The 17638-nt window shown below is 37.0% G+C and overlaps 2 protein-coding genes across 3 annotated transcripts; both read right to left on the reverse strand.

Annotated features, from left to right (window-relative positions):
- Positions 1-210: 210 nt before the first annotated feature.
- LOC145782130 (uncharacterized) lies at positions 211-11335 on the reverse strand. Of its 2 annotated transcripts, none has more exons than XM_082593883.1 (3): positions 11301-11335; positions 3531-3763; positions 211-3133 (listed from the first exon to the last, which is right to left on the reverse strand). In XM_082593883.1, exons 2-3 carry the CDS (start codon positions 3706-3708, stop codon positions 2841-2843), a joined length of 471 nt encoding a protein of 156 aa, XP_082450009.1. In that variant the 5' UTR covers positions 3709-3763; positions 11301-11335; the 3' UTR covers positions 211-2840. The 2 variants fall into 2 exon arrangements, with proteins under 2 accessions (XP_082450009.1, XP_082450008.1); XM_082593882.1 differs by lacking the exon at positions 11301-11335 and adding an exon at positions 8999-9136.
- Positions 11336-13507: 2172 nt separating this feature from the next.
- On the reverse strand, positions 13508-15068 carry LOC145782547 (uncharacterized). Its single transcript, XM_082594354.1, has 2 exons — positions 14764-15068; positions 13508-14340 (listed from the first exon to the last, which is right to left on the reverse strand). Exons 1-2 carry the CDS (start codon positions 14930-14932, stop codon positions 14030-14032), a joined length of 480 nt encoding a protein of 159 aa, XP_082450480.1. The 5' UTR covers positions 14933-15068; the 3' UTR covers positions 13508-14029.
- Between the last annotated feature and the right edge of the window lie 2570 nt (positions 15069-17638).

Here is a 17638-nt window from a genome sequence, read left to right on the forward strand (position 1 = left end):
GATAAATTTTGAAATGTTTTTATAACAATTTGCCGCGACTACTCTGAATCTGCTAAAAGTGAAGAGTGACGTACAATATACAGAGTGAGGTACAATACACATAGTGACGTACAATACACAGAGTGACGTACAATAATTAGACGAAAAATTTCTTTCCGTCAGCCAATCAGCTTACTACGTATGCTGTACCTTACCAGAATATTACGCAAGCGATGTTACCAGGTAGTTTATTCAAGATATAAAGATTACAATTTAGCCGAATAAGATTTATTCAAGCATTTTTTTAGTACAGAAATAAAAACAATCGTGCTACGTTATCAAGTCATTTATTGATTAGTTTAATAAAACATTTGCTTTCATGGAAAACCTCTCGTAATTTGGCCCAATCATTGTCTTCTATATTGTATTGTAATTAGTTCATTGCGAATATTTTACTTTACTGTAAAATATGTTGCTAATTAAAACATTTAACAAGGGAATCATTCCATATCAAGGTTACATTACATCAAAAATATATACAGCAGCTACATGGAGAATCAATGGTGGAATTGAGGGTTTGTACAAAAGGGAGTCTATCAATAAATACTAATGATTTCATTGGGTTACATTATCTTCATACAGGTCACTGGTTATCTTTTTGGTACGAGAAAACGCACTCTTAGGCAAATTAATCAAAGGGGGGGAGTTAATTTTTACATTTCGCTTTCTCGTTCCTACTCCTCATTCTTTATGAGCAGGGCCGGATTTACCAATAGGCTAGGCAGGCTGAAGCCTAGGGCCTCAACGTCCAGGGGCCTCGAAATTCGGCTTCGAAGTTTGTAATTCTTTCAATTCTTTTAAAAACTTGACAAGTTTAAACCCTACCTAAAGTATATATATATCAAGCTTTTCAGAGTAGAAAATACTTTACACAACTGGTTGCAACCACGTAGTAAACAATCATTATTACGTCGTTTGCATCGATCATAATAAAGGCAATTATTACGCGCATTCTGCTGGAAGCTTCTATGTTAAAGTACTGTAGTCTTCTCTGCAAAAAAACAGTAGCCTATCGGTAGTTGACATCAGGGCTGCCACTCCTAGTCAGTGGACTAGCCAGGAATTTTGAAAGGGGGGGCTTTGACGGCGATTTCTCCGAAGACGACACCCAGCGGTGGGGAGTCTGGGGGGCCTCCCTCAGAAATTTTTGAAAAATTAATTTGAATTTGGTGCATTCTGAGAGCATTTTCAATAAAAATGTGGGTATAAATATTCCTGCAAAATGGTGCTATCCGGTCGCCCAGCAAAAGGATAAGATTATGTTTTCTTCTGCATTTTTCGGAAGTAAAGCTCAGTTTCTATGTTTTCTTGTTGCTAATTCCTGGCTGTGATATTTGAATATTAGGTATTGGCAAAAGTCGCTCTTTTAATGCAGTTTCATTTGAATTTAGGCAACCTTTGTTTTAGAAATATAAAGAGACTGAAAGCATCATTCTCAATATCGTGACGTCACACGCGTGCTAAAGTGGGGGGGTTAAAACCCCCCCTTTGGCCATGCCATTGCTCCTAGTGGTTTTCCACTAGATCTAGTGGTTTTTGAAATAATCTAGTAGTCTAGTGGTTTTCTTGGAGAATCTAGTGTTTATTTTTTTAATTTTGAGAGCGGTAGCATCAACTTTTCTTCTGTTGTTGTTAATGATTTGCAAGAAGAACAGAGAGCATTGCACGCTTGATACAAAGCTCCCTGCACACTCGATGTAAAGAACTTGTGCCGAATTGTACAAGTTCACTTGTAGACTTTCAAGCAAAATTAGAGATGAGTTTGACGAGCTTGATCAGCAAGCAAAAGCAACCTTGCCGAATATTAACTACAGAGCTGTCACTATAGGAGACAAAGAAATGCACCTGACGCTTTAAGTGAACTCTCTTCAAAGGAAAGGTGTAAAATAAATTCCTTTATCCTTATGCTCGACGCACTTGAAGCCAATTTAAGAAGAAGAGCTAATGTGTACAGTGACATTGCAGAAATGTTCCTCTTTCTTGCTAATCTGAAGGCAACTATTGTAGGCTACGAGGCGTAGAACTTTTAAAGGAAGCGTATCCAGAAGATGTTGACCCGAAACTTAACCCGAAACTAACTGAAACTAACTGATGAACTTCTGCATTTTCATTTGTACGTGAGACAAACACAAAACCAAGGGCTTACCGGTACAGAAAAACAATCTATTTTCTTGTCTCATGGAGACCTTTATGAAATTATGTGCAAGAAAAAAATTAACACTGCCTTTCCTAGTGTGGAAGCAATATTAAGACTGTTTCTAAGCTTAATGGTCACTAACTGCTCAGGAGAAAGATCTTTCTCAAGGCTCAAAAGCACCAAAAATAAACTGAGATTGACAATGTGTCAAGAAAGGTTGTCCGCACTGAGCATTCTGTGCATTGAGAGTGACAAACTTAAACAGATAAATTTTGATGAACCTTTGCATGATTTAGCTTTGACAAAAGCTAGAAAAAAAAATTGGTAACCTAGTCTTACTTTATTTAATGACTGTAACTATTTCTTATGTCCTCGTAAATAAACTTTACAATTATTGTAACGGTTGTTTGATCAAAGAAATTAAAATTAAAAGCAAAACTGCCTTAACTAAATTTTTATTCTTTTAATTAAAAATTTGCACCCATGAATGTGGAAAATGAAAAGAACGAAGAGTTTAATGCACTTATATTTTTAACATTAAGCAATGACATGTGATGTTGTTTAGAGAGAAATTCTGAGCTCAAAAATTGGGAGGGGCCTCACAAATGGATTAGCCTAAGGCCTCTCATGGTCTAAATCCGGCCCTGTTTATGAGTCACCTCTTTTACTGATAAGCAGAGATTGCATAGTAAGAATGGTCTATACCATTCTCATCCATCCAAATCTTTCCGTATTTCGCAATCCGTACATATCCATTCCTATCCACAATGAGGCTATACTTATTGCACAGAGGAAAATCATTGGCAAGTATCTTGTTCCTGGACCTCACAGAGACATAAACGTGCCCGCGATCACCCGTGACATCGAAACGAAGATAACCACCAGGCCTTATTGCGGTGAAGCCTTCGTTTTGCGTCATCACGTACGTATCATTCTCATGGAGTCTGGCATTGAAGTCTGTAATAAAACAAAGAATTATGCGCATTTTTTCCTTTTTAAATTAAGGAGTTTCATCTAATCATCATCATTATCATTACTAAAAGGCACGGCACTGTAAGGCCTGGGGTGATTTTTGGACCTGGAAACCTTTTTAGGAACGCCAGGAAGTTGAAAATAAAGACACTGCAAATTCTTTCGCTATATAGGACCTTTGCCCTTTCCTCATGGAAACTTTCCTTATATACCACATGTATTATCTTTGCTTGAGATAGATTTTACTTTTTTTTAAACGGTAGCTTGTTTCTTTACAGCTGTTTTGTTTTGGTTTTACTGGGCCAGGAGGTCTCATTAGTACAAGACCCAAATTATTGTCTGAGCGGCCCTGATATCAAAAACAATTAAAGTGGAACATTACCAAGATTTCTGCTAAAATTCCTCCCATTCTTTCCACCTACACCAGCAGCAACTTGATCGATCATTTGAAATTCTCTACCACGTTCATGCCCTATCTGGTTTTGTTTGATACGATCCACTCTGACTTCAATGTCTTCCTTGTAAGCGTTGGCAACATGGGTGGTCGAGACACCACCCATGGTTGATGTAAATTAACAGCTGTTATGAAATATCTTGATTGATGCAAGACACGATCTGAAAATAATAAAAGATGAAAATGTTTACAGACAAGTAAGTTATTTGTTTTGGGGTCATTTTCTTTGCGTGACCATATTATTAATTTTTTTAAATAAACAAACTTAAAAAAAACTTGAAAATTCCAAAACCTATACAACAAGTATGAGGGCTGGGGAAAGACAATAGTTCTGATTAATAATAGTCGGGCAGCAATTCTTATCAACATAACAGGAAGTAGGCTCGTTTCTAGCACTATAGTCGCAACGTTCGTCTGATGAAAGTGAAAGTAAAAGCAACGATAAACAGGTTGATTTATTGTTTCACTGACGTTTTGCGCACTATGACAATGCGCATCCTCAGAGCGAATAGCATACAAAAATAAAATTTACAAAGTTATATACTGCATTATCTTATTTATTGGCCTACAGTCTGATAGTTATGTATAATATTTGATCTTTTCTATGATTTGTTTGCACAGTATTACCTACTTTGAAATATTAAACACTGTCATTAAATTTTGTAATCATCTCGATAGTACTGCATTCTTTTTAATTGTTGCAGACTATACAGTAGCATACTGAAAAAGCCACACTTGCGTGGCAAAAGCTCTATATATTAATAAATTGATTTTTCTGATTTGGTGTGATATTGTTTAAATGTTTACTTCATTTATATACTGCAGTGTGGTTAAAAGCAAGAAAAAATGAGACACACTTTATTTTAAAGGTTGGCCAAAGATGTGCGAGCGGTTACTTTCCACGCTAAATTACGTCACACATCTTTCATCCAACTCTTAAAATCATGTGTCTCACTTTTGCTGGCCTTCAACCGTGTTGAAGAAGTGATGTTTTGTTTGAACAACTGATGAACAATCGGAATTGACAAGATATGATCAAATTAAAAAAGTGAGGATTGTTGTGATTTTGCTGATGGGATGTCAATCAATCAAGTTTATTTCGACATAGCTCCACATTCATTTTCAATGTACACATCAGGAGATACAACAAATAGCTTTTTTTGATATGGAAACTACACCATGGAGGCACCGAAAAAACCATGCGGTTATCTAAAGAACAAGTATTGTCATAATGAATAATAATTTATTGCAGAAAAATGAGAAGTCTATAAGCCAAAGAAACACCCTAACAACAGCAGAAAGGGATTTGCGTTGTGCCCTCTCTTACTCTTTTGCGCGTCGCGTTTTTTTCACAGTTTGATCAAAAAAAACGAGCAGCTTTGCTGGGCTTCTCAGCAGGGCTCGATTTCTGATCTAATTTCTTACAACCGAAATTTTTTTGTAATTCTAAACTTTTGTCTCCAACGGCCTTGATATTTCCTATCCGGAGACATGCACTTTGAAAAGGTTAGCGTGACTTCGTGAACGAAGAACTTCAAGATCACGCAGTGCCAATTCAGCTCTCGGAGTGTGCGCTTAAGCAATGCATTGTGGGACTGCTCTCCATTCAGCGGCACTTAGTGGATGGAATAATTCGCTGGCAACAACATTTCAACAATCGGAAAACTTCACTCTGCCAGTCTTGGTAAGCGGCCCTGCGTCAAAAGCGTCAAAATGCGAAACTACCAGGAATAACCAATCAAGGCTTTGTCAGTCCGAGGATAAAGATTCAAAAACTAACCAACCAATGACTTTATAAAGTTTTGTTACAAAACAAAGCTTTATAATAATAATCGTGTTTTTATTTGCGCCCATTGCGATAACATACAGTACACTGCGATCACAGATGCGATACAACAGACGACAGGAAGTAGCAAAGTGACATACAGGGTAGGCACTTTTACGTATTACACTGCCCGAAGAGGCAACCGCAACTATGCGTATCGTATATGACATTACTGGTGTTTTAGTCACAACTTTTCTCATAAACTCCATTGTTTGCAGTCACTACGATTCTTCTTGCACTCAGTTCAGTTGAAGAAGAAAAAATAGTATTAGCAGAGGGTGGGAATCGAACCCATGCAATCGAAATTATTACTCCTCTGCCCTAACCATTAGGCAACGTTGGTTGTGGCGATGCATGCAGTTAAATTTCTTTGTATCAAAATCTTTCGATAAAGACGACCAGTTAATCACGTGTTGAGTCATGTCACGCATGATAGCGCTACCAACGTCAGCGATGTCGTATGTCACGCATGGTTGCGGTTACCTTTTCGGGCAGTGCAATACGTAAAAGTGTCTACCGACATACAGTATAGTCTTCGAGTCAGCTTCCCCCCTTATTTTGGCTTGCCATTAAGTGTCTTTGCCGAGACAGCCGCGTGCTCTGGAGCGGTGTCGAACCCACGCCCTTTCGAACGTCGCGCAGACGTTCTCACCACTCGGCTACTCAGCCGAACATATGTGATGCAAGAACGAGCATCAACAATGCTGTGCGTGAAAGAGCGAATACCATTTAAAATTTCGAACAGCTGCTTGTCAACAATAGACGGATTCAACAGTCTGGAAGCAGATCTCCAACGGTACACGACAACTGGGCGAGTTGCTTCCAATGCTTCGTGAAACTCAGCGTGAGAACTCTCATTGCCTCCCTTCCACAAATCAATCATTGTATTTTAAAGTAAAAATTAAAAGTCATATTTTTTTTCCGAACGGCTAAACTTTCGCTTCCGTCGCCCACTTTGGCCGTCGCCCACTTGGCTCGTCGCCCACTTGGTCCGTCGCCCACTTGGTCCGTCGCCCACTTGTCTCGTCGCCCACCTGGTCTCGCCCAAGTGGGTATCGCCCACTTTGTCTCGCCCAGTTGTCGTGTACCGGATGTCCAAAGTAGTTGTAGAAGTAGCAGATACAGGAGGTCGATGAGCGAAACTGCCTCCATATGCTCTCAACTGTTAACATTGATTATTATTTTAAAATGCTAAAGTTTTGTCTTCGATAGCACTTCACTCGGTGACGTGGTCACATGGTTAAAACTGCGCAAAATTCATTCAAGCTAAACTCAGTGCCGTATCATTAAAAAGTAACCGGAACTTCATTGACGCATACTTGGCTGAATTTTCTACTTTTTACTTCACTGCATCCACAAACCTAAATGCTGAATCCTTCCCTGTCTGGTGAAGCTTTGCACTTGTGGATATATAAATTTTGTGTTTTTTAAATTGGTTTTGGCATTTAAGAGTCCAAAAATATTAAACATTTGCTTGAGAAATCTTGCACCACAAGAAAGATACGGTGAGTAGTACATGGCTGGAACCAGTGGCGCCGGCAGAGGGGGGGCAGGCGGGGCAGCTGCCCCCCCAATGTTTTGGGTACCATCTTTTTAATTTTTTTATATTATTACATATTGTTATTTTTTTAAATATTTGGATCCCAACCTAAAGTAAACTCAAGTCGCAAGGGGGGGGGGGGGGGGGGGGGGGGGGGTGGTAAATGCTATCTCTTTTATTTTAAACTTGCTCTTCTTGCTGCTGTTATTATTACGATTTTGTGATTCTATTCACGTACTTCGCCTGCTGCCTGTCACGCATTGTTACCGGCTGTTCAGTGTTCAGCAGATTGGCTCTTGCTTGGTTCTTGAGTGGTGGCAGTGCATACAGCAGTGGGTCATTCAATGTTTCAAGGATATAATATACATTTAACTCAACGAAGTCTACTAAAGTAATATAGTAGCCTAAGTAACCAGTGGTTTGATGACTATCTCTGGCTGGAGTATTCAGAAGCTAAGGATGCCACATTTTGCTTTCCCTGTCGAGTTTTCAACAACTTGGTGTGTTATAGCCCTGTTAATATTAGTTAAAGTTTATTCTATTAAACTGCAATTATGCTCCACCGGTGTTAAATGATTTTTTATTCTTAATGTTTCTTTATCCTATCCACGAAGATTTCATGCGTAATATAAGGACGATAAAGTTTAAAACACAAAATGAGCGAACAATTACATTGTATACCTATTAAGATGCAAAAAATGCAGTATGACGAAATAATGAAACTAAAGTCAACATGTTCCTACGTTTATTAGACGTTAAAATACGTTTTACTTGCAGTAAAATTCTTTTCTCATTCTTTTATTTCTGAAGATATTGCGTTGCTTATTGCCTTTAAATTGGAACACTTGCATCCCCACGAGCAAGATTGTGCATTTTTTACATCGATTCAACGCCCTACAACGTTGAATCGATGTAAAATCAGCAGATTTAGCTGGCTGGGGTTGGCGTTTTAATTGATTATTTTTACTTTCAGTGAAGCTTGTTTTTACGTCTAATAAATGTAGAAGCATGTTGACTTTAATTGTATTGTTCAGTCATACTGCATTTTTGGCATTTTAATAAGAAATGTAAAGATTGTTCTCTAATGCTGTATTTTAAACTTATCATTTGATATTGTGCATTTTCCTGATGAAATCTTCGTGGATAGGAAGAAGAAATATTAAGAATAAAAAATCATTTAACACCGGCTGAGTATTTATTGCAGTTGAACTATACGCCCGGTGGCCGTCACAGTAGCCTATATTTATTCCATTAACTTTTATTAGCCTCAATTCTCACAATGTCATTGGCCCCGCATGTGTGCACCTCTGCGTTTGATATATCTATACTATGTTTTGTCATCTGTATTTTCCAAGCATGGAAAAACGTTTTCACAGCGTTTCAGTGCAGTATTTGATAATTTCTCTGGCAACTAACAGACTAGTCAAAATCATGAGGCATATTTAACTAACAGACTGTTGGATATCAGAAAGTGCATTTGTAAAAAATGGTTTTTCAATCTGGAAAAAGCTACGCAGAATTTCGCTAGCCATGGCAGTTGCAAGTCCCATACGGAATCAAACTGTCATTTATTTTTAATTTTATTTTGTTTCATCAGATCAGACATGTCAAAAATGTGGGACTTTTGGTACGCTATATTGTAGTAGACAATAGCAAAAGAGAACAAAATAAATTAAATAATATATCACTGTCTTGCACCAGTGGCGTAGCCAATGGAGGGGGGGGTTTCAACTTTTCAAATTGAATTCAAGGATGTTAATACATTGTCTCCAAGAAAAGCTTTAGCCTATGATGTAATTTCACGTCAAACTGTGCAAGGATGCAAGCCATCTGTAACTGCTGAGATCGCTTGTTCGATCTAGTTTAACGTCTAAACAGCTATTCGTTATACAAAACTTGAATATATAAGAAATAAAGTAACTTCATTGTCTCAAAGCTTTTTGTTTGACACTCATCAAGATGTATGACGTCTATGACGTTACATTTTCTAAACTTTGGGTTGACTTTAAAGCATAAAAGTTAGTGACTTACCGGAATAAGATCGCTTTTTGGATCAACCAAGGAGAAAATTGATAAATACTAAAACTATAATAATCTCGCAAAAAAAAGCAATCAACCTAGGCTATGTCTCTAAAACAAAGTTTGCCTAATTTTAAACGAAACTGCATTAAAAGAGCGAGTTTTGCCAATACCAAACATTCAAATATCTCAGCCAAGAATTAGCAACAAGAAAACATAGAGACTCAGCTTTATTTCCGAAAAATGCCGAAGAAAACATGATCTTATCCTTTTGCTATGCCACCGAACAGCACCATTTTACAGGAATATTCATACCCACAATTTTGTTGAAAATGCTCTCAGAATGCACCAAACTAAAAGTAATTTTTTAAAATTTTCTGGGGGAGGTTTTCTTGTTTCATTAATACAGTAATACTGTACTCAACACCCACACCCCCTTTCAAAATTCCAAACTACGTTACTGTCTTGGTGTCTTGCACTGTCAATATTTTGCCCCCCCAATGTTGAAGGTCTGGCGGCGCCACTGGCTGGAACTCCACTTACTTTAATAGAAATCGAAAATGACATGTAGTTGCAAATAAAACAGCGTAGCCTATTTAATATCCCTTAGTTCAAAAGCTTTGGCTTCTCCCACTTCGTCCAGCAGTTCATCTTAGTCCATAACTTCTGCTTGTCATTGATGCTTTGTAATATTATATCAGAGATTAAGTACATTTTGGACTCTTTATTTTTTTATCAGATTAATCAGGGGCTCCAACCATTTTGTTCCGAAGTACTACTGTAAAGTAAGTTGTTTCCGTAAAAACTTTTACTTCAACCCTGCCGAAAGGGAAGAACTACGTCACCTAATCTATTAATTAACTAATTCAACAAAATTTTACAGCAATAACGCCTAACAACACAGAAACTCAATAGCCAGCAGCCTCAAGCCAAACAAAAGAGCCGCATTAAAGAACGACACACTGATTTCAACACCATTCGTCATAGCACATGACTAGAGTAATATGATCCGAAAGCTAGTGCAAACCGCTACCACAGCGAACTCTCAGCATCAGGCTAAAACAAGTCGTTGAAATTTACATTGTGAAGTAGTAAAGTAAGCTGTTCCCACAAAACTTTTACTCAGGCCTATTACTTTTAAACTTTCTGTTAGCTGTTGAAGTTTGAACTAACTGGAAATTTCAGCTTGAAATACTGAAATAAGTGAGATTTTAATGTTTTCTGTGTAAAGTGGATGATCTGTTTTCAGGACCACAAGTTTTTCAAAAAGGCTTTACATGCATAAACTATGACTATGTCGATAGTGGAAATGCTTTGTTAACCTTATTTTCGAATTCGGAGGCTAAAAGTAATTGTAGGCCCGTTATCAGCTTCGTGGTAGCAAGTAGACTAGGACTACTATATTTGATGACACACAACCTCTGACAATTTCGTCTCCGTCGCGCTGACAAATGTTTTGCGTGCCAAACACGTTTATTATCGTACAAATTCAGAATAGTACCAAAACACATTCCCGCCATCGATTCTTGTGAAAAGAAGAAAAATAAGAACCAATACAAAAGCCAAAAGAGTCGTTTTATTTTACTACACCAAATGTTAGTTGTCAGCTAAACAATAACATTTATGAAAAGAAAAAATACCACAAAATTACTTTGTCACACGCTCCAACGAAACTGTTCAGTTTATAAACAATAAGCATAATCTCTCTCTACGTATATTTTTTCGAAGATCTGATGTTATAACGAGATGTTCTTTGACTTCAAAAACACATCAACGATTTTAAGCGAAGAAGCAAAACAATTTGTGGTTAACAAACTGTAAACTATTGTATTGGTCTGCATCTTAATCATTCTTTACAAGAGGGAGAGAGTGTATTCTTCTCTAGACTAAATAGACCGAGTTGAAATGTTTATTCGCTTCTGTAATCAAACGTTGTAAGAAGAAAGCAATTGTCAAAAAGGTTCAGCAAAAAACTGATGCTCGGCGGAAATGCATTAAAATGAATACTTGAAATGCGTCAATTGACGCGCTTGGTAGTTCGAGTGTCAAAATTCCGGACATTTAAGCAAGTTTTAACACCTCTCCTTGACGCATATTTAAACACTAAATTCCCTGACATGTCAGAGAAAGTCCTGACGTATGGCAACCCTGAAGTAGACCTACGACAATGATGACTTATAAACAGCCACCAGTTTCATAAAACGTTGCTTATAGGTCGGGCAATATGTGAGTTTGCCTTTATCACTTTAACCAAAAACCTCATTTATGAGGCTTTCTATTCCCTACTTTTCTCTATCACTCACAGTTTTCTAACCTCTGCTTTCGATATAAGCTTTTACTCTGTTTGGATATACGACGGCTTTTCGTTTTGCTATACTCACGGTTTCATACTTCGTTGAAGAACAATAACATTTCAATAACGTGGCGCAACAATGTGATGTGACAATTCGTTGATCGCAACATTTTTTCTTAGTGTGGGTAAAAACATCATCACATGATCTTCTTTGCCGATCAGATTACGTTGCGTCGAACTAGGACAATTCAACAAACTTATCGCATGACCAATTTTCAACTACTAGAAACAAAGACCGTTGTTTGGATATTGCAAAATCTTTTCTTGATGTGTTAATTGGTATATCGATATAAATTTTTAATTGATGTATTTTACAGTAGCAGGAGTGTAACTACAGGACGTTTGCCAGGGGTACAAGGTCGTAACCAAAGAAGGGAAATTGCCCACTCTTGCCCCCTACCAAAAATACAGCTAATGAGGCGTTAATTAGGATTAGAGTGAACTGTTTTCGATTAGAATTCCGTATCTCATAGTGCAGTACAGCAACTCACCTAATTTAACCAGATTTGGGTCTGTTTTCTTTGCTCCAGCTGTAAACAATACGTCAAAATTGATTCATTCAACTTCAAATATGTTTCAAGGGGCCAGTCTTGACCTCCGGAGGGCAGCTGACATGGTTGAAGTTTTAAAACACGATCTGAAGGAATAGCCAAGAAAAACAATCCCGCCCCGTTAGCTCAGTGGTTACGCGCCCGGCTCAAGATCACGCGGCGCTGGTACGACTCTCGGGGTGTGCGCTTGAGCAACGCATTTCAGGACTGCTCTCTATTCAGCGGCACCTACACTCCTACAGTGAATGGAATAATTCCGCCTTCAAGACTTCAACAATCAGAAAAACTTCACTTTGTCAATCTCCGTAACCGGCCCTGCGTCAAGAGCCTCTACAAGTATGCGAAACTACCAAGAATAACTAATCAAGGCTTTGTCAGTCCGAGGATAAAGATTCAAAATCAACCAACAATCAGATCCACTGCGGCAGGCTATTGACCTATCTGAATGCTGCAACATTGAACTTTTTTAAAAAGCAGCAGTGATTACCAGCAAACGAAGATCTCAAGCATCCTACAAATTGTAAGATTGTACCAACATTGGAAAGAGTACAGCACTGTAGACAAAGCACAAAAGATGCATTTAAAGTGGACTTTTTCTACCCTATGTTGGATAAGATTAACGCAGAATTACAAAAAAGTTTGCTGGCCCCGAGCGCACACCCCGAGAGTCGAACCAGCGTCGCGTGATCTTGAGCCGGGCGTGGACAATAACGGGATGAATTTGGTGGCCCGAAAACTTGAGAAATTACCGCGTATTCTTTGGATATTATGCGTTTTTCTTAGAAGTGTCTTGATGTTGGGGCCCGAAGATCTTATCGGTACCGGCCCAAAATATCCTCTTAACGGCCCTGAGCACATGCTAATGTTTGTTGCTTTTACTTTTTCTAGACTTTGCAATGTTATAAACAGACATAACTCAGCAACAACACTACATTTAACATTATAAAAACAAAAAACGAATTCTGAACAATTAATTAATTTTTACTTCTCAAATACTTGACCCGTTGTGCTGTGCAATTTTCAGTTATCATTTTGAATGAGCGAGGCAGTTTCTCAAATGTTTAGATTTGACCATATTTTTGCTGTGATACTATATGATTCTTTAGAATTTCTTTTAATATGTATTTTTCTTATAGGCTTGAAAAGGGCTGTATAACTTGCCGAAAACGTTCGCTTTTTGTTTTTACTAATGTTAAATGTAGTGTTATTGCTGAGTCATGTCTGTTTATGGTTAAAAAGAGTTACCTCTCTACCCAAATTGTATTGTAATGTTATAGCAAGTAAACTGTTTCGTTTTGTTTTAATGGTCAGAATCAAAATCAGACTAAAAGGAATTAAAAGACTACCGGTAGGCCTACTGATATTTACGTTTTTTTTTCAAATTTCAAGATTTAAAAAAATAAGTAAAGATCCTATAGGCTGCATGGAAAACATGTGGATTGTAAAGTCATAACCAAAATTGAAATTTGAAAAGTGTTGTTATAATTTCACGCGACACTTCTTTATTTTGTAAATTTCTCTGACGTATAATTAGATACACTACCTCTTTTCGTCAGCCAATCAGATTACTGAGTAGACCTACCCTGTACCTCACAATAGCCTAATACCAAACAAGCGCTGTTAACAAGTAATTTATTCACAATTTAATGATGATAGTTTGACTTAATGTGATTTATTAAAACATTCTTTCAGTAAAGAAATAAAAACCATCGTGTGTTCAGCTCAATAAAACATTTTTTGTTCTTCTTGAAAACCTCGAGGGTTTAACCCAAACATGGTGTATTCTTCTGTGTTTAAATTACTTCATTGTGAACATTTTGTTCATTAAAACAACATTTAACAAACAAATAATTTCATATCAATGTCACATTAAGTTACATCAATAGTACATACAATAGCGCGCTACATGGAGAATCAATGGTATATAACAAAATGTTTATGCAAATAAGAGGGAAGGTTATAATGAAAAACTAATAATTTCATTTGGTTACATTATCTTTATACACAGATCACTGATTAATTATCTTTTAGGTAAAAGAAGCCGAACTCTTTGGTAAATTAAACAAAAAGAGAGTCAATTTTTTATTGAGTTTGCCAAAGGAACATGTGTGTTTTCCTATACCTCTCATTTCTTGTCAGTTAATTACGCTTCTTCCACCCATGTAGAATACTGGGATTGAAGGAATGCTTGTTCCCATTCTTATCAATCCAAATGCGATCCTTTCGTGTCATCTGCATGTATCCACATTCATCCACAAGAATGTTATGATTATTACGGAGAGGATAGTCATTAGCAATCCACTTGGTTTTGGTTTTTATTGAGACATAGACGAGCCCTTGGTCACCGATAACACCGAAAGAAAGATAATCACCAGACCTTATTGTGGTGAAGCCTTCGTTGCGTTCCATTACGAATTTATCTATTTTGGCTGTTTTATCTATTTCGGAATCTGTAATAAAATAATGGTTTATGCAGTTTTGCTTTCAAATTAAAAAGTTGCAACTAAACATTTCAACAAATATACAACCCTGTTCCTGTTGCCCAAAAGTCCAGGAGCACCTTTGGGCCCGGAATAATTTTCGATCCTCTAAACTTTTCCAAAAACGCTACAAACTTGAAAACAGGAACATGGTGTATTTTTTCGTTATAATGCTTTTGCATTTTTTCTCAGGGATTCATAGAATAAGAACTTCTATGAATCTTTACTTTTTCTACCATGACTTTGCTAATGTGTGTGTACATTGCGTATCCTTGTGGTAGTTTTTACTGTTTTAAAAGGGATCTTTGTCTTGAATGCCTTGTTTTGTGTTTTTTAGGCAGCACATGGCCATTCTCTTAGAGGTCCTATTTTCAAAAACAATTAAAATATTACCTTTTTTCACTTTGCCTTTTGCCCCATCAACACCACCAGAAATCCCAATACCACCTGACGCTTTGATGAGACGTTCATAATCTAGCTGGTTTTCTTTGATATTGTCCACTCTGACTTTAATGTCTTCATGGTACGCGTTGGCAACATGAGCCGTCGGAAAATTTCCCATCGTTGATGCAGATTAACTACAACTGTTATGAAATATTTTAATTGATGTAAGAAACAATCTGAGAACAACAAAAGATGAAGGTGTTAATGACGAATGTGCTCTATATTTTGTATCGTTTTTATTACGTGATTATGTCATTCACTTATCCACACTGCTTTCACAAAAATGAATTATTGTCAAAATTTGAGAAATTTTAAAAACAATGAGAAAAAATTAACACTGGAAAAATATGGTAGTTCTGCTTGAACAGGGTCAAACAACAAGCCTCCCCAACAACACAGGAAGTATTGGCTAACAAAAGATTTTTTGGATATCGTTTTGAAGTTAGCGGATAAATACCGTCAATAATCGTCAGAAATATTGTTTATAGACATGTTTCATTGAGTTAACTGCTGGAATAATTCATCGGATAATATAAAACTTTCAAGCAGTTTTTGGAAAACTTACTTGTCTTGCTTGGAAACTAGAAATGGTAGAAGTAGGGGATTGCTCACTCAAAAAGAAGGTGGACAACTGGAGGGTCATAGTGTTATGACAAAATTTGGTGTAACTACAGCTTGAGGTCTACCACCATATGTCATAGGTCTACCGCCATAAAGGCATACCCAGGTGCAACGTGTTTGACCTGTCTACGAGTGTACAAAGTGTGTATTGCCAAAATAAATGTATGAAAATATGTGATATCATGCTTATGTAATGCTTTACTAGTCATAATAATGCAGCAATAGATTTCACGCTACAGTGGTAACAGTAGCACTGCACACTGCTGTAGCAAGGTTCCGTCGATGTTCTAGCATTCTAAACCTCGCGTAAAATAATAGTATTTCATTTGTTAAAAATAAATTTGCGTAAAAGCAAACAAAACTTTTTGCAGTTCTGCCAATTTTTAAATTTTGCAGTGACCCTCCAGCTGTCCTTATCGCAAGAAAAATCAATAAAGCGAGTCGTCCCGTTTTTCTACTGTCCCTATTGGAAACATTATTCGATGTGACCCATTCTTGAGTCAAACCAAAGTCTAAAAAAGCCTTACAGGAAAGTTGCAATCATTATAGTTCCATCTTACTGTATCATTAACTAGTTTATATATTTCAGTATGATTGTGCATCGCTTGTTGCTTATAGCAACTCCAAGAACACAATCTTAACAAATTGCGTACAGTGTCTCTAGCGGACTCAAATCTTGTTTTGTGTAACATAGCCTACCAGTGGCGGCTCGTGGTCTCAAAACATGGGGGGGGGGGCTGCATCAACCAGTAGGCTAACCTAATATAAATAATTATAAACCTGTACCGGACTGAGTTATAAATGCACTGTTAGGGTTAGTAACACAGTAACATGTTCTTTTAATTGGCTGTCGTTTAATGTTTTTATCATTTAAAGTAAACTTTTGATAATTGCTTGAATTTGGTCAAGTTTAGGTGGTCACCAGATGGAGCTAGTACTATTTTGGGACTTGGTATTAACATAGTTGGTTAGATTTATGCTTATGATTTCCATTTTCCAACGATAGCAAATTTGTTGAAATTGAATAACAAATGAATAAATGGGAGACAATTTCCTTCAGGTGTTTTTCAGTGCATTTCCACCCCGTACTTCCTCCTTTATAATATTCCATTCCAACCGGTGTGACTTTTCATTACGTCATCATCCCAAAAGGACGAATTGTGAAAGAGCACCAATAATTATAGTAATTGGCTTTACTTCACATCAAAACTAGTCTGTCTCAGTGACTTCTCAAAATACAGATCAAGTAAAGTAACCTACGATCCCTTCACCTAATCACCGATAGCTTCCACACGCTTACCCTAAAGATTTACGAGAACCAAAGTTGGAATCCCTGACCAGGGTCTGTTCTATTTGCAGTCCCTACAGCGCTTGTTCACTGTTCAGTGACGCTAGAAAACTTTTTTCTGAAAAACTTACGTCATAAAAAAAAGAACAAGCAACACCTGACCTGCAAAATTTGCAGACCCAGAGTTGCCAATTAATTTTTGTAACACAAATTTTTTTTTATTACAAAAAAAAAATAATGTTAAGAGTTTTTTTAATTCTTCAAGCGAAATAAATTAAAAAGACATGGCAGAACTATCTATATGTAATATAATTCACATATGCACAAAAATGTTGGGGGGCTGCAGTCCCACAGTCCCTTATGACGAGCCGCCACTGTAACATACAAACCACAGTAACAAGATTCCAACTGTGTCTTGTCACATTTCACTAACCACCATTGTGCCTGTTGCTAATATAATCAGAACATTGATTTAAACTTTAAATTCATGTTAAATACAACTAAATAAAAACAAGCATGACTATGTGTTTCTAGCTTTTTTTCTTAAATGATTGAGAAATACAAAAAATCGTGAAATTTTTGTGTTAATTAATGATATTCTTGTTGCTTTGACTCATGATCTTTTATGAGTCAAAGCGTAAAAATGATAGTATGGCATGTTTCTCCCACTTAATCCATTTCATATTTGTCAACAACTTCTGTTTGTGATTTGTGTTCACCATTATTACGTAACAGATGTAAACTTGTTGAATATTTAAAACAAATCAAGGCCACAAAAACTTTTACACATTTATACATTGTTGTTTTAATCTGGCTCTTAGTTATCCGACTTCAATTTAATTACACATGTCGGCTTGGAAACACGGAAAGAGATGAAGTTCAGCGTTTACCAGAAATGAACATGCAGGACCGTTG

The sequence above is a fragment of the Aplidium turbinatum genome, chromosome 13, assembly GCF_918807975.1.
Source record: "Aplidium turbinatum chromosome 13, kaAplTurb1.1, whole genome shotgun sequence".
NCBI classification, from domain to species: Eukaryota; Metazoa; Chordata; class Ascidiacea; order Aplousobranchia; family Polyclinidae; genus Aplidium; species Aplidium turbinatum.

Coding starts and splice junctions, on each gene's coding strand:
- LOC145782130 (XM_082593883.1), bottom strand. CDS start 3,708: ATGGGTGGTGTCTCGACCACCCATGTTGCCAACGCTTACAAGGAAGAC. Junction 3,134..3,530: donor GAATTTTAGCAGAAATCTTG/GTAATGTTCCAC, acceptor GTTTTATTACAG/ACTTCAATGCCAGACTCCAT.
- LOC145782547 (XM_082594354.1), bottom strand. CDS start 14,932: ATGGGAAATTTTCCGACGGCTCATGTTGCCAACGCGTACCATGAAGAC. Junction 14,341..14,763: donor AAAAGGCAAAGTGAAAAAAG/GTAATATTTTAA, acceptor ATTTTATTACAG/ATTCCGAAATAGATAAAACA.